The 26,112-nt window shown below is 49.4% G+C and overlaps 1 protein-coding gene across 1 annotated transcript in view; it reads left to right on the top strand.

The window, feature by feature from the left end:
* The window catches only part of LOC143806938 (SITS-binding protein-like), a 107,367-nt gene that overhangs the window by 66,025 nt on the left and 15,230 nt on the right, over nucleotides 1–26,112 (top strand). Inside the window, exon 8 of the mRNA XM_077288010.1 lies at nucleotides 24,447–24,568. Within this exon, the coding sequence (XP_077144125.1) occupies nucleotides 24,447–24,568 (122 nt within the window). The remainder of the gene's footprint in view (nucleotides 1–24,446; nucleotides 24,569–26,112) is intronic.

Raw genomic sequence — 26,112 nt, 5'->3', positions numbered from 1 at the left:
AGAAGACGGGCAGCGCTACCAAGGAGCTTGTTGCGTGTCAATACAAAGGAAAATCACACCTGAGGGACGTTTTAATGGTCGCAGAGGACTCATTTTTAGACGTGTTCACTTCAACATGGGCAAGGAGAATACGTTTCTGAGCCACCTTGCACACATGCAGCATTACTGTCGTACAAGGTGGCTGTAAAACGTAAAAACGCCTGGGGGAGGGGGGACAGGTTTCCTTCAATTTCAGTTCTTGTGTCTGCGTGGCTGTTGCAGGACACGTTGCCGGCTACACAGCAGGGGAACAGCTGGCGGTGCTGAACCCCACTGACACATTGGCTGGTGTTTGGCTCTGTGCAGCTAGCACATCTGGGCCCCAACTGGCGGTGTTAGAGCCCAGGGTCAGCAGGAGGAGGAGAGGGAGCAGAGTGTAGGCCGAAGCCTGCACTGGAGCAAGTTGAAAGGGAAACTTTAACACCCCCCCAGGCGTTTGTAGCTGAAAGAGCCATCGTGTACAGCACTAATGCTGGAAAAGGTAAACTTAGCTCTTTTAATTATGGTCCTTGCACATGCTGAACCTAACACTTATAAAAAGTGTCCCCTCCTACCGTGATACCGTCCGGTAGGTGGAACTTTCCTTTGTGATGTGACGCAGCACAGCCGTCATTCTTACCCCCTTGTGTTGTGAATTTGGATTCTGGGCTCCCCCGGTGGCTACTGGTGGAATTGAACTTGTGACATCATCTTCCCTGTTCACCTGTTCTGATTAGATCTGGGTGTCGCTATATAACCTGGCTTCTCTGTTAGATGCTTGCCGGTCAACAATGTTATCAGAAGCCTCTCTGTGCTTGTTCCTGCTCCCAGACATCTACTAGATTAGTTGGACATTCGTCCATGTTTTGTTTTTGTATTTTGGTTCCAGTTCACAGCTGCAGTTTCGTTACTGTGTCTGGAAAGCTCTTGTTGATCAGGAATTGCCACTCTGGTATTATGAGTTAATGCCAGAGTCCTAAAGTAATTTCTGGATGTGTTTTGTTAGGGTTTTCTACTGACCATGAAAGTATGCTTTCTGTCTTCTGCTATCTAGAAAGCGGACCTCAAATTTGCTAAAACTATTTTCCTGCTGCGTTTGTTATTTCTTCTAAAATCACCGCCAATATATGTGGGGGGCCTCTGTCTCCTTTTTTTGGGCATTTCTCTAGAGGTGAGTCAGGTCTTATATTTCCCTCTGCTAGCATTATTTAGTTCTCCGGCCGGCGCTGGGCATATAGGGATAAAAAGTAGGACATGCTACCTGGCTACTTCTAGATGATGCGGTAGGTTTAGTTCATGGTCAGTATAGTTACATCTTCCAAGAGCTTGTTCCTATAGAGGCTTATGCTAGTTCTCTGGCCATGGAGATCATGACAGTTTGACCGGCCCACTAAAGGGTTAAAATCCTTGGCTGAGAAAGGAGAGAAATAAGAAGTCTGCTGAGAGTTTTTTTTTTTTTTTTTTTTTTTTTCTCTGTGCTCTTAATTGGATCACTTGCCAGTCTGTCTATGCTGCAGTCTTTCTTTTTTTTCTCTCTCCTTATAATCTTTGAATGGCTTTGTGTTCACCTGTTAATAATGGATCTTCAGAGTGTAACTGCAGGTTTGAATAATCTCACCACGAAAGTACAAAATTTGCAAGATTTTATTATTCATGCTCCGGTATCTGAGCCGAGAATTCCTTTGCCGGAATTCTTCTCAGGGAATAGATCTAGCTTTCAGAATTTTAGAAATAATTGTAAGCTATTTTTGTCCCTGAAATCTCGTTCTGCTGGAGACCCTGCACAGCAGGTTGGGATTGTGATTTCCTTGCTCCGCGGCGACCCTCAAGACTGGGCTTTTGCATTGGCACCAGGGGATCCTGCGTTGCGCAATGTGGATGCGTTTTTTTTGGCCTTGGGCTTGCTGTATGAGGAACCTCATTTGGAACTTCAGGCAGAAAAAACTTTGATGTCCCTATCGCAGGGGCAAGATGAAGCTGAAATTTACTGCCAAAGATTCCGTAAATGGTCTGTGCTTACTCAGTGGAATGAGTGTGCCTTGGCGGCTACTTTCAGAGAGGGTCTCTCTGATGCCATTAAGGATGTTATGGTGGGGTTCCCTGTGCCTGCGGGTCTGAATGAGTCCATGACAATGGCCATTCAGATCGATAGGCGTCTGCGGGAGCGCAAACCAGTGCACCATCTGGCGGTGTCCACTGAGAAGACGCTAGAAAGCATGCAGTGTGATAGAATTCTGTCCAGAAGCGAGCGACAGAATTTTAGACGGAAAAATGGGTTGTGTTTCTATTGTGGGGATTCTACTCATGTTATATCAGCATGCTCTAAGCGTACTAAAAAGCTTGATAAATCCGTTTCCATTGGCACTTTACAGTCTAAATTTATTTTGTCTGTGACCCTGATTTGCTCTTTGTCATCTATTACTACTGACGCCTATATCGACTCTGGCGCCGCTTTGAGTCTTATGGATTGGTCCTTTGCCAATCGTTGTGGGTATGATTTAGAGCCTTTGGAAACTCTTATTCCTCTGAAGGGGATTGACTCCACCCCATTGGCTAATAATAAACCACAATACTGGACACAAGTGACTATGTGTATTAATCCGGATCACCAGGAGACTATTCGTTTTCTGGTGCTGTATAATCTACATGATGATTTGGTGCTGGGATTGCCATGGCTGCAGTCTCACAACCCAGTCCTTGACTGGAGAGCTATGTCTGTGTTGAGCTGGGGATGTAAGGGGACTCATGGGGACGTACCTTTGGTGTCCATTTCATCATCTATTCCCTCTGAAATCCCTGAGTTCCTGTCTGATTATCGTGACGTCTTTGAAGAACCCAAGCTGGGTTCACTACCTCCGCACCGTGAGTGCGATTGTGCTATAGATTTAATTCCGGGTAGTAAATACCCAAAGGGTCGTTTATTTAATCTGTCTGTGCCTGAACATACTGCTATGCGAGAATATATAAAGGAGTCCTTGGAAAAGGGACATATTCGTCCATCGTCATCTCCCTTAGGAGCCGGTTTTTTCTTTGTGTCAAAAAAAGACGGCTCTTTGAGACCATGTATTGATTATCGGCTTTTGAATAAAATCACGGTTAAATATCAATACCCATTGCCGTTGCTGACTGATTTGTTTGCTCGCATAAAGGGGGCCAAGTGGTTCTCTAAGATTGATCTCCGTGGGGCGTATAATTTGGTGCGGATCAGGCAGGGGGATGAGTGGAAAACCGCATTTAATACGCCCGAGGGCCACTTTGAGTATTTGGTGATGCCTTTTGGTCTTTCTAATGCCCCTTCAGTCTTCCAGTCCTTTATGCATGATATTTTCCGCGATTTTTTGGATAAATTTATGATAGTGTATCTGGATGATATTCTGATTTTTTCGGATGACTGGGACTCTCATGTCCGGCAAGTTAAGAGGGTTTTTCAGGTTTTGCGGTCTAATTCTCTGTGTGTCAAGGGTTCTAAGTGCGTTTTTGGGGTTCAGAGAATTTCCTTTTTGGGATATATTTTTTCTCCCTCTTCCATTGAGATGGATCCTGTCAAGGTTCAAGCTATTTGTGATTGGACGCAGCCCTCTTCTCTTAAAAGTCTTCAGAAATTTTTGGGCTTTGCCAACTTTTATCGTCGATTTATTTCTGGTTTTTCGGATGTCGTTAAGCCATTGACCGATTTGACTAGACAGGGTGCTGATGTTGCTAATTGGTCCCCTGATGCTGTGGAGGCCTTTCAGGAGCTTAAGCGCTGTTTTTCTTCTGCCCCTGTGTTGCGTCAGCCTGATGTGACTCTTCCTTTTCAGGTTGAGGTCGACGCTTCTGAGATCGGAGCTGGGGCAGTGTTGTCGCAGAAAAGTTCTGACTGCGCCGTGATGAGGCCTTGTGCCTTCTTTTCCCGTAAATTTTCGCCCGCTGAGCGGAATTATGATGTTGGGAATCGGGAGCTTTTGGCCATGAAGTGGGCGTTTGAGGAGTGGCGCCATTGGCTCGAGGGGGCCAGACATCAGGTGGTGGTATTGACTGACCACAAAAATTTGATTTATCTTGAGACCGCCAGGCGCCTGAATCCTAGACAGGCGCGCTGGTCATTATTTTTTTCTCGGTTTAATTTTGTGGTATCGTACCTACCAGGTTCTAAGAATGTTAAGGCGGATGCCCTTTCTAGGAGTTTTGAGCCTGATTCACCTGGCAACTCTGACCCCACAGGTATTCTTAAGGAGGGAGTTATCTTGTCAGCCGTTTCTCCAGACCTGCGGCGGGCCTTGCAGGAGTTTCAGGCGGATAGACCGGATCGTTGTCCGCCTGATAGGCTGTTTGTTCCTGATGATTGGACCAGTAAAGTCATCTCTGAGGTGCATTCTTCTGCGTTGGCAGGTCATCCTGGAATTTTTGGTACCAGGGATTTGGTGGCAAGATCCTTCTGGTGGCCTTCCCTGTCACGAGATGTGCGAGGCTTTGTGCAGTCTTGTGACGTTTGTGCTCGGGCCAAGCCTTGTTGTTCTCGGGCTAGTGGATTATTGTTGCCCTTGCCTATTCCTAAGAGGCCTTGGACACACATCTCGATGGATTTTATTTCAGATCTGCCTGTTTCTCAGAAGATGTCTGTCATCTGGGTGGTGTGTGACCGTTTTTCTAAGATGGTTCATTTGGTTCCCCTGCCCAAATTGCCTTCTTCTTCCGAGTTGGTGCCCCTGTTTTTTCAAAATGTTATTCGTTTGCATGGTATTCCTGAGAATATCGTTTCTGACAGAGGAACCCAATTTGTGTCTAGATTTTGGCGGGCATTTTGTGCTAGGATGGGCATAGATTTGTCTTTTTCGTCTGCTTTTCACCCTCAGACTAATGGCCAGACCGAGCGGACTAATCAGACCCTGGAGACATATCTGAGGTGTTTTGTGTCTGCTGACCAGGATGATTGGGTTGCTTTTTTGCCATTGGCGGAGTTCGCCCTCAATAATCGGGCCAGCTCTGCCACCTTGGTTTCCCCGTTTTTCTGTAATTCGGGGTTCCATCCTCGATTTTCCTCCGGTCAGATGGAATCCTCGGATTGTCCTGGAGTGGATGCGGTGGTGGAGAGATTGCATCATATCTGGGGGCAGGTGATGGACAATTTAAAGTTGTCCCAGGAGAAGACTCAGCTTTTTGCCAACCGTCACCGTCGTGTTGGTCCTCGGCTTTGTGTTGGAGATTTGGTGTGGTTGTCTTCTCGTTTTGTCCCTATGAGGGTCTCATCTCCTAAGTTTAAGCCTCGGTTCATCGGTCCGTATAAAATATTGGAGATTCTTAACCCTGTTTCCTTCCGTTTGGACCTCCCTGCATCCTTTTCTATTCATAACGTTTTTCATCGGTCGTTATTGCGCAGGTATGAGGCACCGGTTGTGCCTTCCGTTGAGCCTCCTGCTCCGGTGTTGGTTGAGGGTGAGTTGGAGTACGTTGTGGAAAAAATCCTAGACTCCCGTGTTTCCAGACGGAGACTCCAGTATCTGGTCAAGTGGAAGGGATATGGCCAGGAGGATAATTCTTGGGTCACTGCATCTGATGTTCATGCCTCTGATCTGGTTCGTGCCTTTCATAGGGCCCATCCTGATCGCCCTGGTGGTTCTGGTGAGGGTTCGGTGCCCCCTCCTTGAGGGGGGGGTACTGTTGTGAATTTGGATTCTGGGCTCCCCCGGTGGCTACTGGTGGAATTGAACTTGTGACATCATCTTCCCTGTTCACCTGTTCTGATTAGATCTGGGTGTCGCTATATAACCTGGCTTCTCTGTTAGATGCTTGCCGGTCAACAATGTTATCAGAAGCCTCTCTGTGCTTGTTCCTGCTCCCAGACATCTACTAGATTAGTTGGACATTCGTCCATGTTTTGTTTTTGTATTTTGGTTCCAGTTCACAGCTGCAGTTTCGTTACTGTGTCTGGAAAGCTCTTGTTGATCAGGAATTGCCACTCTGGTATTATGAGTTAATGCCAGAGTCCTAAAGTAATTTCTGGATGTGTTTTGTTAGGGTTTTCTACTGACCATGAAAGTATGCTTTCTGTCTTCTGCTATCTAGAAAGCGGACCTCAAATTTGCTAAAACTATTTTCCTGCTGCGTTTGTTATTTCTTCTAAAATCACCGCCAATATATGTGGGGGGCCTCTGTCTCCTTTTTTTGGGCATTTCTCTAGAGGTGAGTCAGGTCTTATATTTCCCTCTGCTAGCATTATTTAGTTCTCCGGCCGGCGCTGGGCATATAGGGATAAAAAGTAGGACATGCTACCTGGCTACTTCTAGATGATGCGGTAGGTTTAGTTCATGGTCAGTATAGTTACATCTTCCAAGAGCTTGTTCCTATAGAGGCTTATGCTAGTTCTCTGGCCATGGAGATCATGACACCCTTGGCGCCGTGCGCCGCCTCCTCAGCGTTGTTTGAATCAGTCCCGGAGCCTGCGCTGTTAGGTTAGCCCTTGGCCATGCACACATTTTGCGCTGCCCGTCTTCTGACATCATTTGGTGTCAGGCTGGCTGAGCCTGTGCGGCCGCGCTGGACGAGATCCCGCCTCGTAGTGTCTTCTGATTTAATCCCACTGGGGGCCTGAGATCCATGGACATGCGCAGTGCATATCTGAACCTCCACCTCTCACTCATCTCCCTACGGCTTCTTCAGACTGTGCGGTGTCACGGCCGTGGCATGCTATTAGGGACCAGCTGACACCGCACAGTTTGAAGAAGCCGTAGGGAGATGAGTGAGAGGTGGAGGTTCAGATATGCACTGCGCATGTCCATGGATCTCAGGCCCCCAGTGGGATTAAATCAGAAGACACTACGAGGCAGGCTCTCGTCCAGCGCGGCCGCACAGGCGCAGCCAGCCTGACACCAAATGATGTCAGAAGACGGGCAGCGCAAAATGTGTGCATGGCCAAGGGCTAACCTAACAGCGCAGGCTCCGGGACTGATTCAAACAACGCTGAGGAGGCGGCGCACGGCGCCAAGGGGGTAAGAATGACGGCTGTGCTGCGTCACATCACAAAGGAAAGTTCCACCTTCCGGACGATATCACGGTAGGAGGGGACACATTTCATAAGTGTTAGGTTCAGCATGTGCAAGGACCACCACGAAAAGAGGCACTTTTTCCCTTTGCATCATTACTGCTGCACAAGGTGGCTCCTTCAGTAACAAACGCCTGGGGGGGGGGGGACAGGTTCCCTTAAATTTAACTTGTTGTGCCTGCGTGGCGGTCGCAGTACACATTGCCGTATACACAGCAGGGGAACAGCTGGCGGTGCTGAACCCCACCAACACATTGGCGAGGTGTTTGGCTCTGTGCGGACAGCACTTCTGGACAGCAACTAGCGGTGTTGGAGCCCAGGGACAGGAGGAGGAGGAGGTGGTGGAGGAGGAGATAGGAGGGATTGCCACACACACAGCTGGGGAACAGCTGACGTTACTGAACCCCAATAACAGAGGAGGGACTGTTGACTGTGCGTACAGCACTACTGGACGGCAACTAGCGGTGTTGGAGCCCAGGGACAGGAGGGGGAGGTGGAGGAGGTAGGAGGGATTGCCACACACACAGCAGGGGAACAGCTGACGTTACTGAACCCCAATAACAGAGGAGGGACTGTTGACTGTGCGTACAGCACTACTGGACGGCAACTAGCGGTGTTGGAGCCAAGGGACAGGTGGAGGAGGAGGAGGTGGAGGAGGTAGGAGGAGGTAGGAGGGATTGCCACACACACAGCAGGGCAACAGCTGACGTTACTGAACCCCAATAACAGAGGAGGGACTGTTGACTGTGCGTACAGCACTACTGGACGGCAACTAGCGGTGTTGGAGCCCAGGGACAGGAGGGGGAGGTGGAGGAGGTAGGAGGGATTGCCACACACACAGCAGGGGAACAGCTGACGTTACTGAACCCCAATAACAGAGGAGGGACTGTTGACTGTGCGTACAGCACTACTGGACGGCAACTAGCGGTGTTGGAGCCCAGGGACAGGTGGAGGAGGAGGAGGTGGAGGAGGTAGGAGGAGGTAGGAGGGATTGCCACACACACAGCAGGGGAACAGCTGATGTTACTGAGCCCCAATAACAGAGGAGGGACTGTTGACTGTGCGTACAGCACTACTGGACGGCAACTAGCAGTGTTGGAGCCCAGGGACAGGAGGGGGAGGTGGAGGAGGTAGGAGGGATTGCCACACACACAGCAGGGGAACAGCTGACGTTACTGAACCCCAATAACAGAGGAGGGACTGTTGACTGTGCGTACAGCACTACTGGACGGCAACTAGCGGTGTTGGAGCCCAGGGACAGGAGGAGGAGGAGGTGGTGGAGGAGGTAGGAGGAGGTAGGAGGGATTGCCACACACACAGCAGGGGAACAGCTGACGTTACTGAACCCCAATAACAGAGGAGGGACTGTTGACTGTGCGTACAGCACTACTGGACGGCAACTAGCGGTGTTGGAGCCCAGGGACAGGAGGAGGAGGAGGTGGTGGAGGAGGTAGGAGGAGGTAGGAGGGATTGCCACACACACAGCAGGGGAACAGCTGACGTTACTGAACCCCAATAACAGAGGAGGGACTGTTGACTGTGCGTACAGCACTACTGGACGGCAACTAGCGGTGTTGGAGCCCAGGGACAGGTGGAGGAGGAGGAGGTGGAGGAGGTAGGAGGAGGTAGGAGGGATTGCCACACACACAGCAGGGGAACAGCTGACGTTACTGAACCCCAATAACAGAGGAGGGACTGTTGACTGTGCGTACAGCACTACTGGATGGCAACTAGCGGTGTTGGAGCCCAGGGACAGGAGGAGGAGGAGGTGGTGGAGGAGGTAGGAGGAGGTAGGAGGGATTGCCACACACACAGCAAGGGAACAGCTGACGTTACTGAACCCCAATAACAGAGGAGGGACTGTTGACTGTGCGTACAGCACTACTGGACGGCAACTAGCGTTGTTGGAGCCCAGGGACAGGTGGAGGAGGAGGAGGTGGAGGAGGTAGGAGGAGGTAGGAGGGATTGCCACACACACAGCAGGGGAAAAGCTGACGTTACTGAACCCCAATAACAGAGGAGGGACTGTTGACTGTGCGTACAGCACTACTGGACGGCAACTAGCGGTGTTGGAGCCCAGGGACAGGTGGAGGAGGAGGTGGAGGAGGTAGGAGGAGGTAGGAGGGATTGCCACACACACAGCAGGGGAACAGCTGACGTTACTGAACCCCAATAACAGAGGAGGGACTGTTGACTGTGCGTACAGCACTACTGGACGGCAACTAGCGGTGTTGGAGCCCAGGGACAGGTGGAGGAGGAGGAGGTGGAGGAGGTAGGAGGAGGTAGGAGGGATTGCCACACACACAGCAGGGGAAAAGCTGACGTTACTGAACCCCAATAACAGAGGAGGGACTGTTGACTGTGCGTACAGCACTACTGGACGGCAACTAGCGGTGTTGGAGCCCAGGGACAGGTGGAGGAGGAGGTGGAGGAGGTAGGAGGAGGTAGGAGGGATTGCCACACACACAGCAGGGGAACAGCTGACGTTACTGAACCCCAATAACAGAGGAGGGACTGTTGACTGTGCGTACAGCACTACTGGACGGCAACTAGCGGTGTTGGAGCCCAGGGACAGGAGGGGGAGGTGGAGGAGGTAGGAGGGATTGCCACACACACAGCAGGGGAACAGCTGACGTTACTGAACCCCAATAACAGAGGAGGGACTGTTGACTGTGCGTACAGCACTACTGGACGGCAACTAGCGGTGTTGGAGCCCAGGGACAGGAGGGGGAGGTGGAGGTGGAGGAGGTAGGAGGGATTGCCACACACACAGCAGGGGAACAGCTGACGTTACTGAACCCCAATAACAGAGGAGGGACTGTTGACTGTGCGTACAGCACTACTGGACGGCAACTAGCGGTGTTGGAGCCCAGGGACAGGAGGGGGAGGTGGAGGTGGAGGAGATAGGAGGGATTGCCACACACACAGCAGGGGAACAGCTGACGTTACTGAACCCCAATAACAGAGGAGGGACTGTTGACTGTGCGTACAGCACTACTGGACGGCAACTAGCGGTGTTGGAGCCCAGGGACAGGAGGGGGAGGTGGAGGTGGAGGAGATAGGAGGGATTGCCACACACACAGCAGGGGAACAGCTGACGTTACTGAACCCCAATAACAGAGGAGGGACTGTTGACTGTGCGTACAGCACTACCAGGCAACAACTAGCGGTGTTGGAGCCCAGGGACAGGAGGAGAAGCAGAGGAACACAATGTAGGCCGAAGCCTGATTGGAGAAAGTCGAAAGGGAACCTTTAACCCCCCCCCCAAGGCGTTTGTAGCTGAAAGAGCCAACTTGTGCAGCAAAAAAGATGCAAAAGGAAAAGGTGGCTCTTTTCATGATGCTCCTTGCAAACACAGAACTAAACACTTATAAAATGTGTCCCCTGATACCGTGTGACCGTCCCGGAGGTGGGACTTTCCTTCGTAATATGACGCAGCACAGCCGTCATTCCTACCCCCTTGGCGCCGTGCCCCGGCTCCTCAGCGTTGTTTGATTCCGTCCTGGAGCCTGCGCTGTTATGTTATCCCTTGGCCAGGCACACTTAGCGCTGCCCGTCTTGTTGTGAATTTGCTTTTTGGCTCCCTCTAGTGGTTACTAGTGATTTGACTCTGGGTATGTCAGTCATCCCTTGTATGCTCACCTGGGCCGTTAGTTCAGGGGTGTTGCTATATAAGCTCCCTGGACCTTCAGTTCAATGTCTGGCAACGTTGTAATCAGAGCTAATCTGTTGTGCTCTTGTCTACTGATCCTGGTTCCTGCTAGATTAAGCTAAGTCTGCTTTCTTGCTTTTTGCTGTTTGTTTTTGTTTGCATTTTTGTCCAGCTTGTACTTAATCTGTATCCTGTCCTTGCTGGAAGCTCTAGGGAGCTGGTGTTCTCCCCCCGGGCCGTTAGACGGTTCGGGGGTTCTTGAATTTCCAGCGTGGATGTTTGATAGGGTTTTTGTTGACCATATAAGTTATCTTACTACATTCTGCTATTAGTAAGCGGGCCTCTCTTTGCTAAACCTAGTTCATTTCTATGTTTGTCATTTCCTCTTACCTCACCGTTATTATTTGTGGGGGGCTTGTATCCTACTTTTGGGGTCCTTTCTCTGGAGGCAAGAGAGGTCTTTGTTTTCCTCTTCTAGGGGTAGTTAGTTCTCCGGCTGGCGCGAGACATCTAGCGACCAACGTAGGCATGTTCCCCGGCTACTTCTAGTGTTGGCGTTAGGAGTAGATATATGGTCAACCCAGTTACCACTGCCCTATGAGCTGGATTTTTGTACTTCGCAGACTTACCTATTTCTCTGAGACCCTCGCCATTGGGGTCATAACACCGTCTTCTGACATCATTTGGTGTCAGGCTGGCTGCGCCTGTGCGGCCGCGCTGGCCGAGAGCCCGCCTCGCAGTGTCTTCTGATTTAACCCCACCGCGGGCCTGAGATCCGTGGCCATGCGCAGTGCATATCCTCGCCTCTCACTCCCCTCCCTACGGCTTCTTAAGACTGTGCGGTGTCACGGCCGTGGCATGCTATTAGGGACCAGCTGACACCGCACAGTCTGAAGAAGCCGTAGGGAGATGAGTGAGAGGTGGAGGTTCAGATATGCACTGCGCATGTCCATGGATCTCAGGCCCCCAGTGGGATTAAATCAGAAGACACTGCGAGGCGGGCTGTCGGCCAGCGCGGCCGCACAGGCGCAGCCATCCTGACACCAAATGATGTCAGAAGACGGGCAGCGCTAAGTGTGCCTGGCCAAGGGATAACTTAACAGCGCAGGCTCCGGGACGGAATCAAACAACGCTGAGGAGCCGGGGCACGGCGCCAAGGGGGTAGGAATGACGGCTGTGCTGCGTCATATTACGAAGGAAAGTCCCACCTCAGGGACGGATTTACGGTATCAGTGGACACCTTTTATAAGTGTTAAGTTCTGTGTGTGCAAGGAGCTAAACAAAAATAGCTACCTTTTCCTTGTGCAGCATTACTGCTGTACAAGGTGGCTCTTTCAGTAACAAACGCCTTGGGGGGGGGGGGACAGGTTCCCTTACATTTCAGTTGTTGTGTCAGCTGTTGTGAAATTGGATTCTGGGCTCCCCCGGTGGCCACTTGTGGAATTTAACTTGTGTGCATCATCTCCTCTGTTCACCTGCTCCTATCAGGATGTGGGAGTCGCTATATAACCTTGCTCCTCTGTCAGTTTCATGCCGGTCAACAATGTAATCAGTAGCCTTTCTGTGCATGTTCCTGCTACTAGACAACTCCCAGCTAACTTAGACTTTTGTCCTTGTGTGTTTTTGCATTTTGTTCCTGTTCACAGCTGCTGTTTCGTTACTGTGTCTGGAAAGCTCTTGTGAGCGGAAATTGCCACTCTGGTGTTATGAGTTAATGCTAGAGTCTTAAAGTAATTTCTGGATGGTGTTTTGATAGGGTTTTCTGCTGACCATGAAAGTGCCCTTTCTGTCTTCATGCTATCTAGTAAGCGGACCTCGATTTTGCTAAACCTATTTTCATACTACGTTTGTCATTTCATCTTAAATCACCGCCAATATATGTGGGGGCCTCTGTCTGCCTTTTGGGAAAATTTCTCTAGAGGTGAGCCAGGACTGTCTTTTCCTCTGCTAGGATTAGGTAGTTCTCCGGCTGGCGCTGGGCATCTAGGGATAAAAAAACGTAGGCATGCTACCCGGCCACTTCTAGTTGTGCGGCAGGTTTAGTTCATGGTCAGTATAGTTTCCATCTTCCAAGAGCTAGTTCTCATATATGCTGGGCTATGTTCTCTCGCCATTGAGAATCATGACAGTTTGACTGGCCCAAAAAAGGGTTAAATTACTGGCTGAGAAAGGAGAGAAAAAATAAGTCTGCTACAATTTTTTTTTTTTTTTTTTTTTTCCCTCTAGTTCTGAGTGTGCTCTTAATTGAATCTCTTGCTAGTCTGCCTATACTGCAGCCTTCCTCTCTTCCTCTCCTTCTAATCCTTGAATGGCTCTGTGTTCACCTGTTTCAAATGGATCTTCAGAGTGTAGCTACAGGTTTGAATAATCTCGCCACAAAGGTACAAAATTTGCAAGATTTTGTTGTTCATGCACCTATGTCTGAGCCTAGAATTCCTTTGCCTGAATTCTTCTCGGGGAATAGATCTCACTTTCAAAATTTTAAAAATAATTGCAAATTGTTTTTGTCCCTGAAGTCTCGCTCTGCCGGAGACCCTGCACAGCAGGTCAGGATTGTGATTTCCTTGCTCCGGGGCGACCCTCAAGACTGGGCTTTTGCATTGGCACCAGGGGATCCTGCGTTGCTCAATGTGGATGCGTTTTTTCTGGCCTTGGGGTTGCTTTATGAGGAACCTCATTTAGAGCTTCAGGCGGAAAAGGCCTTGATGTCCTTGTCTCAGGGGCAAGATGAAGCTGAAATATACTGCCAAAAATTCCGCAAATGGTCTGTGCTTACTCAGTGGAATGAGTGCGCCCTGGCGGCGATTTTCAGAGAAGGTCTCTCTGATGCCATTAAGGATGTTATGGTGGGGTTCCCTGTGCCTGCGAGTCTGAATGAGTCCATGACGATGGCTATTCAGATCGATAGGCGTCTGCGGGAGCGCAAACCTGTGCACCATTTGGCGGTGTCTACTGAGAAAACGCCAGAAAATATGCAATGTGATAGAATTCTGTCCAGAAGCGAGCGGCAGAATTTTAGACGAAAAAATGGGTTGTGCTTCTATTGTGGTGATTCAACTCATGTTATATCAGCATGCTTTAAGCGTACTAAGAAGCCTGACAAGTCTGTTTCAATTAGCACTTTACAGTCTAAGTTTATTCTATCTGTGACCCTGATTTGTTCTTTGTCATCTATTACCGCGGACGCCTATGTCGACTCTGGCGCTGCTTTGAGTCTTATGGATTGGTCCTTTGCCAAACGCTGTGGGTATGATTTGGAGCCATTGGAGGCTCCGATACCTCTGAAAGGGATTGACTCCACCCCATTGGCTAGTAATAAACCACAATACTGGACACAAGTGACTATGCGTGTTAATCCGGATCACCAGGAGGTTATTCGCTTTCTGGTGCTGTATAATCTACATGATGTTTTGGTGCTGGGATTGCCATGGCTGCAATCTCATAACCCAGTCCTCGACTGGAGAGCTATGTCTGTGTTAAGCTGGGGATGTAAAGGAACTCATGGGGACGTACCTTTGGTTTCCATTTCATCATCTATTCCCTCTGAGATTCCTGAATTCTTGTCTGACTTTCGTGACGTTTTTGAAGAACCCAAGGTTGGTTCACTACCTCCGCACCGGGAGTGCGATTGTGCCATAGACTTGATCCCGGGTAGTAAATACCCTAAGGGTCGTTTATTTAATCTGTCTGTGCCTGAACACGCTGCTATGCGAGAATATATAAAGGAGTTCTTGGAAAAGGGACATATTCGTCCTTCGTCATCTCCCTTAGGAGCCGGTTTTTTCTTTGTGTCTAAGAAAGACGGCTCTTTGAGGCCGTGTATTGATTATCGACTTTTGAATAAAATCACGGTTAAATATCAATATCCGTTACCACTGCTTACTGATTTGTTTGCTCGTATAAAGGGGGCCAAGTGGTTCTCTAAGATTGATCTCCGTGGGGCGTATAATTTGGTGCGAATCAAGCAGGGGGATGAGTGGAAAACCGCATTTAATACGCCCGAGGGCCATTTTGAGTATTTGGTGATGCCTTTTGGTCTTTCAAATGCCCCTTCAGTCTTCCAGTCCTTTATGCATGACATTTTCCGCGATTATTTGGATAAATTTATGATTGTGTATCTGGATGATATTCTGATTTTTTCGGATGACTGGGACTCTCATGTCCAGCAGGTCAGGAGGGTTTTTCAGGTTCTGCGGTCTAATTCCTTGTGTGTGAAGGGTTCTAAGTGTGTTTTTGGGGTTCAGAAGATTTCCTTCTTGGGATACATTTTTTCCCCCTCTTCCATCGAGATGGATCCTGTCAAGGTTCAGGCTATTGGTGATTGGACGCAACCCTCTTCTCTTAAGAGTCTTCAGAAATTTTTGGGCTTTGCTAACTTTTATCGTCGATTTATTGCTGGTTTTTCTGATGTTGTAAAACCATTGACTGATTTGACTAAGAAGGGTGCTGATGTTGCTGATTGGTCCCCTGATGCTGTGGAGGCCTTTCGGGAGCTCAAGCGCCGCTTTTCTTCCGCCCCAGTGTTGCGTCAGCCTGATGTTGCTCTTCCTTTTCAGGTTGAGGTCGACGCTTCTGAAATCGGAGCTGGGGCGGTGTTGTCGCAGAGAAGTTCCGACTGCTCCGTGATGAGACCTTGTGCTTTTTTTTCCCGTAAATTTTCGCCCGCCGAGCGGAATTATGATATTGGGAATCGGGAGCTTTTGGCCATGAAGTGGGCTTTTGAGGAGTGGCGTCACTGGCTTGAGGGGGCCAGACATCAGGTGGTGGTATTGACTGACCACAAAAATTTAATTTACCTTGAGTCTGCCAGGCGCCTGAATCCTAGACAGGCGCGCTGGTCGTTGTTTTTCTCTCGGTTTAATTTTGTTGGTGTCTTACCTACCGGGTTCTAAGAATGTTAAGGCGGATGCCCTTTCTAGGAGTTTTGAGCCTGACTCCCCTGGTAATTCTGAGCCCACAGGTATCCTTAAAGATGGAGTGATATTGTCTGCCGTTTCTCCAGACCTGCGGCGGGCCTTGCAGGAGTTTCAGGCGGATAGACCTGATCGTTGCCCACCTGGTAGACTGTTTGTTCCTGATGATTGGACCAGTAGAGTCATCTCTGAGGTTCATTCTTCTGCGTTGGCAGGTCATCCTGGAATCTTTGGTACCAGGGATTTGGTGGCAAGGTCCTTCTGGTGGCCTTCCCTGTCACGAGATGTGCGAGGCTTTGTGCAGTCTTGTGACGTTTGTGCTCGGGCCAAGCCTTGTTGTTCTCGGGCTAGTGGATTGTTGTTACCCTTGCCTATCCCGAAGAGGCCTTGGACGCACATTTCGATGGATTTTATTTCGGATCTGCCTGTTTCTCAGAAGATGTCTGTCATCTGGGTGGTGTGTGACCGTTTCTCTAAGATGGTCCATCTGGTTCCCTTGCCTAAGTTGCCTTCTTCTTCCGAGTTGGTTCCTCTGTTTTTTCAAAATGTTGTTCGTTTGCATGGTATTCCGGAGAATATCGTTTCTGACAGAGGGACCCAATTCGTGTCTAGATTTTGGCGGGCATTCTGTGCTAGGATGGGCATAGATTTGTCTTTTTCGTCTGCTTTCCATCCTCAGACTAATGGCCAGACCGAGCGGACTAATCAGACCTTGGAGACATATTTGAGGTGTTTTGTGTCTGCGGATCAGGATGATTGGGTTGCTTTTTTGCCTTTGGCGGAGTTCGCCCTCAATAATCGGGCCAGCTCTGCCACCTTGGTGTCCCCGTTTTTCTGTAATTCGGGGTTTCATCCTCGATTTTCCTCCGGTCAAGTGGAATCTTCGGATTGTCCTGGAGTGGATGCTGTGGTGGAGAGGTTGCATCAGATTTGGGGGCAGGTGGTGGACAATTTGAAGTTGTCCCAGGAGAAGACTCAGCTTTTTGCCAACCGCCGTCGTCGTGTTGGTCCTCGGCTTTGTGTTGGGGACTTGGTGTGGTTGTCTTCTCGTTTTGTCCCTATGAGGGTTTCTTCTCCTAAGTTTAAGCCTCGGTTCATCGGCCCGTACAAGATATTGGAGATTCTTAACCCTGTGTCCTTCCGTTTGGACCTCCCTGCATCCTTTTCGATTCATAATGTTTTTCATCGGTCATTGTTGCGCAGGTATGAGGTACCAGCTGTGCCTTCCGTTGAGCCTCCTGCTCCGGTGTTGGTTGAGGGTGAGTTGGAGTACGTTGTGGAAAAGATCTTGGACTCTCGTGTTTCCAGACGGAAACTCCAGTATCTGGTCAAATGGAAGGGATACGGTCAGGAGGATAATTCTTGGGTCACCGCCTCTGATGTTCATGCCTCCGATCTTGTCCGTGCCTTTCATAGGGCTCATCCTGATCGCCCTGGTGGTTCTGGTGAGGGTTCGGTGCCCCCTCCTTGAGGGGGGGGTACTGTTGTGAAATTGGATTCTGGGCTCCCCCGGTGGCCACTTGTGGAATTTAACTTGTGGGCATCATCCCCTCTGTTCACCTGCTCCTATCAGGATGTGGGAGTCGCTATATAACCTTGCTCCTCTGTCAGTTTCATGCCGGTCAACAATGTAATCAGAAGCCTTCTGTGCATGTTCCTGCTACTAGACAACTCCTAGCTAAGTTGGACTTTTGTCCTTGTGTGTTTTTGCATTTTGTTCCTGTTCACAGCTGCTGTTTCGTTACTGTGTCTGGAAAGCTCTTGTGAGCGGAAATTGCCACTCTGGTGTTATGAGTTAATGCTAGAGTCTTAAAGTAATTTCTGGATGGTGTTTTGATAGGGTTTTCTGCTGACCATGAAAGTGCCCTTTCTGTCTTCATGCTATCTAGTAAGCGGACCTCGATTTTGCTAAACCTATTTTCATACTACGTTTGTCATTTCATCTTAAATCACCGCCAATATATGTGGGGGCCTCTGTCTGCCTTTTGGGAAAATTTCTCTAGAGGTGAGCCAGGACTGTCTTTTCCTCTGCTAGGATTAGGTAGTTCTCCGGCTGGCGCTGGGCATCTAGGGATAAAAAACGTAGGCATGCTACCCGGCCACTTCTAGTTGTGCGGCAGGTTTAGTTCATGGTCAGTATAGTTTCCATCTTCCAAGAGCTAGTTCTCATATATGCTGGGCTATGTTCTCTCGCCATTGAGAATCATGACAGTCAGCGTGGCGGTCGCAGGACACATTGCCGGCTACACAGCTGGGGATCAGCTGACGTTACTGAAACCCAATAACACTGGGTCGTATGTTTTGACTGTGCAGACGGCACTTCTGAGCCTCAACTGGCGGTGTTGGAGCCCAGGAATTTAAGTTCAGGTGGTAGAAAGATGAACACAACAGGAGACCTGGATACTGTAGACAGTCACCTAATTATTTAATCAGGAAGAGGAGTGGCAAATTCCTGCGAGATCCAGGCCTTGTTCATTTTCAGGAAAGTAAGCCGGTCAACGTTATCGGAGGATAGTCGCATGCGACGGTCAGTTAGTACACCACCTGCAGCACTAAAGACACGTTCCGATAATACACTGGCCGCAGGGCAAGACAGCACCTCCAATGCATACTGGCTTAGCTCTGGCCATGTATCCAGCTTTGAGACCCAAAACTTGAAAGGAGAAGAGCCGTCTGGGAGTACAGCAAGAGGGCAAGACATGTAGTCTGTCACCATCTGACGGAACCGTTGCCTCCTGCTGACTGGAGCCGTCTGTGATGGTGTAGACTTTTGTGGCGGGCACAGAAAACTGTGCCACAGTTGGGCCATACTGGTCTTGCCTTGGGCAGAGGCACTGCTTCTGCTCCCTCTTTGTGCAGAGCCTCCACCACTGCCTGGACGCACTGAGCTGCTTTGGAATGCACTAGCAGCACTTCTCTCAGTTGGAATGGAGAAGATGATGGAATTGACCAGTGTGTCTTGGTACTCCCGCATTTTTCGCTCCCGGTTCAACGGTGTGATGAGGCTTTCTACGTTGTCCCGGTAGCGAGGATCGAGGAGGGTGAACACCCAATAATCAGACATGTTGAGAATGTGGGCGATGCGGCGGTCGTTTCTCAGGCACTGCAGCATGTAATCCACCATGTGCTGCAGACTGCCAACTGCCCAAGAAACGCTGTCCCCTGCTGGAGGCGTGATCTCTGCCCGCTCGTCATCACCCCACCCTCGCTGTACACACTGAGTACTGGACAATTGTGTAACTCCCTCCTCTGGACGGATGTCTTCCTCCTCCATTGACTCCTCCTCATCCTCCTCACAAACTGTCCCCTGCCTACGCGTTTGTGAGGAACCACGTGGCGCTGACTGTCCAGAAGATGATGGAAATGCTGAATCCTCATCCTCCACCTCTTCCACAACATTATCCCTTAGCGCTTGCAGTGATTTTTCAAGCAGGCAGATAAGGGGGACAGTCATGCTGACTAGTGCATCATCTGCACTCGCCATCCGCGTGGAATAATCAAAGGGACGCAAAACCTGGCAGACGTCATTCATAGTGGCCCACTCTGTGGTTGTGAAGTCTGTACGGCGCTGACTGCGACTTCTTTGCGCCTGAAGCAGCTGGTACTCCATTACAGCTTGCTGCTGCTCACACAACCGCTCCAACATATGTAACATGGAATTCCACCTGGTAGGTAGGTCACATATGATGCGATGTTCCGGCAGGCGGTGTCGGCGCTGCAGAGCCGCAATGCGCGCTTTTGCCGTGCTGGAACGCCGCAAGTGAGCACACTCTAGGCGGACCTTGTGCAGCAGTGCATCAAGATCCGGATAGTCCCTCAGAAAACTCTGCACGACCAAATTGAGCACATGTGCCAGACATGGGATGTGAGTGAGGTTGCCGAGGCCCAGAGCTGCCACCAGATTTCGGCCATTATCACACACTACCATGCCTGGCTGGAGATTCGCTGGCACAAACCACACATCGCTCTCCTGCTTGATGGCATTCCAGAGCTCCTGCGCTGTGTGGCTTCGATTCCCCAAATAAATTAATTTCAAGACGGCCTGTTGACGTTTGGCCACCGCTGTGCTCATGTCGGTCGTAACAGGTACACGTTCATCACGGGTCCATGTGGAGGTGGACTGTGACGGCTCCTGCAGCGATGATTCTGAGGAACTGGTGTAGGAGGAGGAGTCAATGCGTACAGAATGGATTCCTGCAATCCTTGGAGTGGGCAGGACACGTCCTGCGCCACTCGCACGGTCTGTACCCGGCTCAACGACATTAACCCAATGGGCAGTGAGGGAAAGGTATCGCCCCTGTCCATGTTGACTGGTCCACGCATCGGTGGTGAGGTGGACCTTGCTACTGATGGCGTTCAGTAGCGCGTGTTTTATGTGTCCCTCCACATGCTTGTGCAGGGCAGGGACGGCTTGCCTGCTGAAGTAAAAGCGGCTGGGCACATTGTACTGTGGGACTGCCAATGACATCAAGTCACGGAAGCTGTCAGTCTCCACCAGCCTGAATGACAGCATTTCCAGTGACAGAAGTTTGGCAATGCCTGCAGTCAGAGCCTGTGCTCGTGGGTGGTTTGACGAGAAAGGCCGCCTTTTCTCCCATGCCTGTACTACCGATGGCTGTAGACTGGGCTGGGAGTGTGTGGATGACTGGGAAAGTGGTGCTGCGGGTGGAATTACAGCGGGTCTCTGGACAACAGGGCCAGAGGTTCTTCCACGGCGATCCTGGGAGGAAGCCGAACCAGCTGCGTGTGAGCTGGAGAAAGAGGCAACACGAGCTGAAGAGGTGGTAGCTGCCGCTGTTGTTTGGCCTAGCTCTTCAGTGTGTTTTTGTAACTCCGCCGCGTGCCTGTTGCGCACATGTTTCCACATGTTGGAGGTATTGAGGTTGCTGACATTTCGACCTCTTTTTACTTTGTGATGACACACCTTGCATTTGACATAGCATATGTCATCTGCAACTGTGTCAAAAAAGGACCAGGCACTGCAAGTCTTGGGAGCGCCCTTTTTGGCTTTTGGAAGAGACATGCTCCTAACGGGTGCCAAAGCGGAGGCTGCAGGATCCGCAGTCTTCCCCCTCCCTCTCCCTCTTTGGGCCGTACGGGGAATCTCTTCCTCAGAGCTGCTCCCACCACCTTCCTGTCCCTCACGCCAAGATGGGTCAAGGACCTCATCATCTACACTACCCTCTGCCCCCAACTGCTCCTCCTGGGTAGTCTCAGCAGCAGAGCACGCACCAGTAAGTGGCACCTGAGTGTCATCATCAGCTGATGCGGCCTGCGATGTGGTGACCGGAGCCACTGGCCCACCCGCCTCTTCAGAGGAAGAGAGAAAAAGCTGTTGGGCATCACTGCACCCTGCCTCTTCTTCCATTTCTCCAATGCTGCTTGGCTGGCCCCCTGTTTCCAAGCCAAGAGATTCAGAGAACAGAAGTAGAGACGGCTCCTGTCCTGGGCTCTCTGTCTGCCTGGGCAATTTGGCAGGTGGTGAAGAGACAGATGGCTGCTCTCCAGTGCTCTGTGTCTGAGAGGATGTGGCACTAATTGAAGTTGATGCATTAGCTGCCATCCATCCGACAACGGCTTCAATTTGTTCTTCACGCAGCAGCGGTGTACGGCGCTCTGCGACAAAGCTGCGCATGAATGACTGTTCCCTTGTGAAAGTGGGTGCTGATGAGTCACCGGTGCCCGCAGCAGGCACAGAATCCCCACGTCCCTGCTCCGCGCCCACGCCCACGTGCCTTACTCACTGCCTTCTTCATCTTGGTTGACTGATAAAGATAAGCAGAAAAGTACTAACGGATTTGTGTGCTTATTCCTGAACAACTCCTCCTAACAGGTATAAGAAACACTAATTTTCTAAAGTGTGGACTAGACTTTAATATGAGCTAATGTGGCCTACACAAATGTAAAGTGGTGTCACTGGTGTGTTTGGTGAACTTTATTATTTATTTATTTTTTGGGGGCTGAACTGACAACAGATAGAGCTGCAGTCACACGGAGACCGTGCAGACAGACGTAAACGGCGCTGCAAGGCCCAAAAACCCTCCTCTACGTTATCCTATGTAGTGTTTTTCCACAAGTTAGCTGGAGACAGGTGGAAAGACACTAATAGGAATTTTTTGAAAAAATGTGCAGCAGCCTGCACTACTTAAAACAAAATGAAAATTGATTTGGCGGTATGACGCAGTGAACAACCCTGAGCTGGAGACAACCAGGCTATGGCTGCTCACAGACTACAGGGCGAGCTGCAGTCACACGGAGACCGTGCAGACAGCCGTAAACGGCGCTGCAAGGCCCAAAAACCCTCCTCTACGTTATCCTATGTAGTGTTTTTCCACAAATTAGCTGGAGACGGGTGGAAAGACACTAGGGGTATGTTTCCACGTTCAGGAAACGCTGCGTTTTTGACGCTGCGTTTTTCCGCAGCATCAAAAACGCAGCGTCCAGATGTTACAGCATAGTGGATGGGATTTCATGAAATCCAGACTCCACTATGCGTTAAACGCATGCGTTTTTGCCGCGAAAACGCATGCGTGGTGCGTTTTTTCGAAACGCAGCATGTTGCTACTATGAGCAAAACACGCAGGTACACCGCAGGTGACCTGCCAGTGACCTCAGGTGCAGTTTTGGTCAGGATTTTACCTGCATAAAATCCTGACCAAAGCCTGAAGCAAAACTGAACGTGGAAACATACCCTAATAGGATTTTTTGTTAAAAATTAGCAGCAGACTACACTACTTGGAAAAAAAAAAAAAAAAAAGAACAGTATGAGGCAATGAACCACCCTCCCTGAACTGAATACAACCAGCTATGGATGGCCTATGTGGCTGCACTCAGACTAGAGAGTGGGCTGCACTCACACACACACACACACACAGACCTTGCAGATCGCTGTGAAAACAGCGCTACAAGGCAAAAGCAAGGTGAATAGTAGGTGAACACAGCGGTTGCTAAATTAGCCTTTGGAAAGCACAAAGAAGCAAATCGCTATCTCTAAACTGTCCCTCAGTCAGCAAACAGCGTCCTGTCACTAACTGAATTCACAGCAGAGTGAGCGCAAAATGGCGCCAGCGACTTTTAAACTGCATCATGACATCATTTCAGCAGCCAATCACAGCCTTGCCAGTTGTTTCATGCCCTCCATGCTGAACAGGATGTGCCCACACTTGGAATCATTCTCATTGGATGAATTTGTGCATTTTGAATCTGGGAACTTCCGATTCCGGTATCCGATACGCGGCAAGTATCGGAATCCCGGTATCGGAATTCCGATACCGCAAGTATCGGCCGATACCCGATACTTGCGGTATCGGAATGCTCAACACTACTGGTAATATTTATTTGTTTCAAGACCCCTTCATGTCACTGTGGCTATCCATTTCTGATAAACACCTACATTTACAATCAATGCAGTAAGGCATTAACAAGCAGTAACACCAATAAGGGAAAAAATGCAAGCCATTAAAATAATTATACATTTTTATTTTATATAATTACACAGACAATATAAAAAATATATATATATATATAAGAAAAATGAGTCGCCACAGGAAAAAGTAAAAAAAGGGGGACACTTATACAGCAGAGTTTGAGCTATAGTAAGATTCCTACTATAGCTCCAACTCTGCTTTATAGGTGTTCTTCATTGTTTTACTTTTTTCTGTGGTGTCTCACTTTTCTTACTTTTTTTTAATATTGTCTGTATAATTATATCAAATACAAATTTATAATGATTTTAATGGCTTGCATTTTCCCTTATTGGTGTTTATCCAATAATGCTGTCTAATTTTTCACATAGATCTATTAGACCTGATAAATTACCCATTAGTTTTCTATGGGGTCCTTTGACAATCAAGTAAAAAAAACCTAAACAAAAACCCTAGACTAAAGCCCCCGTCACACTAAGCGAGGTCGCTAGCGAGATCGCTGCTGAGTCACAAGTTTTGTGACGCAACAGCGACCTCAGTAGCGATCTCGCTATGTTTGACACGTAGCAGCGACCAGGCCCCTGCTGTGAGATCGCTGGTCGTGTCGGAATGGCCTGGACCTTTTTTTGGTCGTTGAGGTCCCGCTGACATCGCTGAATCGGTGTGTGTGACACGGATTCAGCGGTGTCTTCACTGGTAACCAGGGTAAACATCGGGTTACTAAGCGCAGGGCCGCGCTTAGTAACCCGATGTTTACCCTGGTTACCATCGTAAATGTCAAAAAAAACAAACACTACATACTCACATTCCGGTGTCCGTCAGGTCCCTTGCCGTCTGCTTCCCGCACTGACTGACTGCCGCCGTAAAGTGAAAGCACAGCACAGCAGTGACGTCACCGCTCTGCTGTTAGGGCCGGCGCTCAGTCAGTGCAGGAAGCGGACGCCGGGGGACGCGAAGGTGAGTATGTACTGTTTGTTTTTTTACATTTTACACTGGTAACCAGGGTAAACATCGGGTTACTAAGCGCGGCCCTGCACTTAGCAACCCGATGTTTACCCTGGTTACCCGGGGACCTCGGCATCGTTGGTCGCTGGAGAGCTGTCTGTGTGACAGCTCTCCAGCGACCATACAGTGACTAAACAGCGACGCTGCAGCGATCGGCATCGTTGTCTGTATCGCTGCAGCGTCGCTAAGTGTGACGGGGCCTTAAGTCTGGAATATAGCTGTTGTCATTATCTATCAGATAGGAATTATATTGAAAACACAAGCTTCTGGCTAATGGTTGATGCCCTTTATTTGCACTAGGCGGCTGATTTTAATGCTAAATTTTCCTTTTTGTACCCATTAGCAATATAAGCATTTCCTGGATTCTATGTATTCAGAGTACAATAACTGTATTTTCTTCACTTTTATTCCAGGTGGGACTCTAGCTGATGAATTCATAACAGATGAAGAACTTTTTATCCGGTGGCTGCAAATTGTCACATTTCTACCTGTTATGCCATTTAATACTCCTCCGTGGGTTTGCTGTGATAATTGGGTAATCTATCTAGGGATTATTGGGATTATATTCTGTAAAAGACTGCTCCTCTAATTTCTGCATTTACAGCATATTGGTGTCATAAATAGCACTTGTGATATGTTAACAGTGCTGTGAGGGCAGCTCCAGAGAGCAAGGGCAGGCTAGGTTATGTGCAAAACCCTTGCAGACCCCATGTTACCAAACAGATTATTTTTTTTAGTAAGAGTCTCATTCTAGACTTTTTTTGTTATAAGGTTATTCAGGAACTCATTGCATACACATATACAAACTTTGCATGCACGTGTATACACATTACATACACACATTGCATACACACATTACATACACATTTACAAACATTACATACACACATTGCATACACACATTACATACATTGTATACACACATTGCATACACATGGACACACATTACATCAGGGCCGGACTGGGACTAAAATTCAGCCCTGGCATTTGAAGTTACACAGGCCCATTTGTCACATGGTGACTGTATAATATCTTTGTACACTTGTAGGCAGGGCCGGTTTTAGGCAAAGTGGGGCCCTAGGCAAAGTTTATAATGGCACCCCAAATGCTAACATATTGCACATCACACAAAAGCATTTCGGTTGTATTTACAAGCGCTGAGTTCAGGCCGCTAAATGAGTTTGATCGACAATACTGAAGTTGTTCAGTGCTTGTTTCCCGGCCTCTTTCCACCAGCTGAGGAATAATGATGGGACAGAACGATCACTAATAGATCACTAACAGATCACCATACAGTATCCATACCTCCCAACCGTCCCGGATCCCGCGGGACTGTCCTGATTTTGACAGCCAGCCCCGGGATCCCGGGCGGGACACTAATGTCCCGTGTCTAGGGCAGGGACAATGCAGGGGGCGGCACCTGAGTAGCTTAGGTTTGTGGCTGTTTTTTTTTTCTTATACATGCTGGGTCTCCTCCCGACCGATCCCGCCCCCAACCCCCCCCGCCCCTGCCCCCGCCCCCTGTGTGTGCGGCGCTGCCACGCTGAGGAAGAGAGCCAGCAGCGATCAAGATGAGAGGTCAGCGACTCACTTCCTCCTGTGTGTGTACGGAGCTCCGGCGTCTCCTGCTCTTAGCTGCTATCCCGGCGAAGGAGAGACGGGGGAGGTGCCGGGACAGTGCAGAGCTGTGAGCAGCCGGAGAAACTGAAGAGCTGCAGTGCACATGGACAGATCAGCCGCCCCTGCACCACAGAGGAGATTGTGTGTGTGTGATGTGTGTGTGATGTGTGTGTGTGTGTGAGATGTGTGATGCTGCATTTGTGTGTGTGTCATGTGTGTATGAGGTATCTGGTGTGTGTGATGGCTGCGTGTGTGTGTGATGGCTGCGTGTGTGTGATGTCTGCGTGTGTGATGACTGCGTGTGTGTGTGATGGCTGTGTGTGTGTGTGATGGCTGCATGTGTGATGCATTTGTGTCAAAGCTGCAAACTTTGTCCCTCTTTCCCATCTTCAAAAGTTGGGAGGTATGCAGTATCATGTTATCAGCAGCACATCTACAGTTTACACCGACGATGTGCTG

Source organism: Ranitomeya variabilis, chromosome 2 (genome assembly GCF_051348905.1).
Source record: "Ranitomeya variabilis isolate aRanVar5 chromosome 2, aRanVar5.hap1, whole genome shotgun sequence".
Lineage (NCBI taxonomy): Eukaryota > Metazoa > Chordata > Amphibia > Anura > Dendrobatidae > Ranitomeya > Ranitomeya variabilis.
The sequence above is the reverse complement of the archived record's forward strand: the minus strand, read 5'-3'. Positions and strand labels throughout refer to the sequence as shown.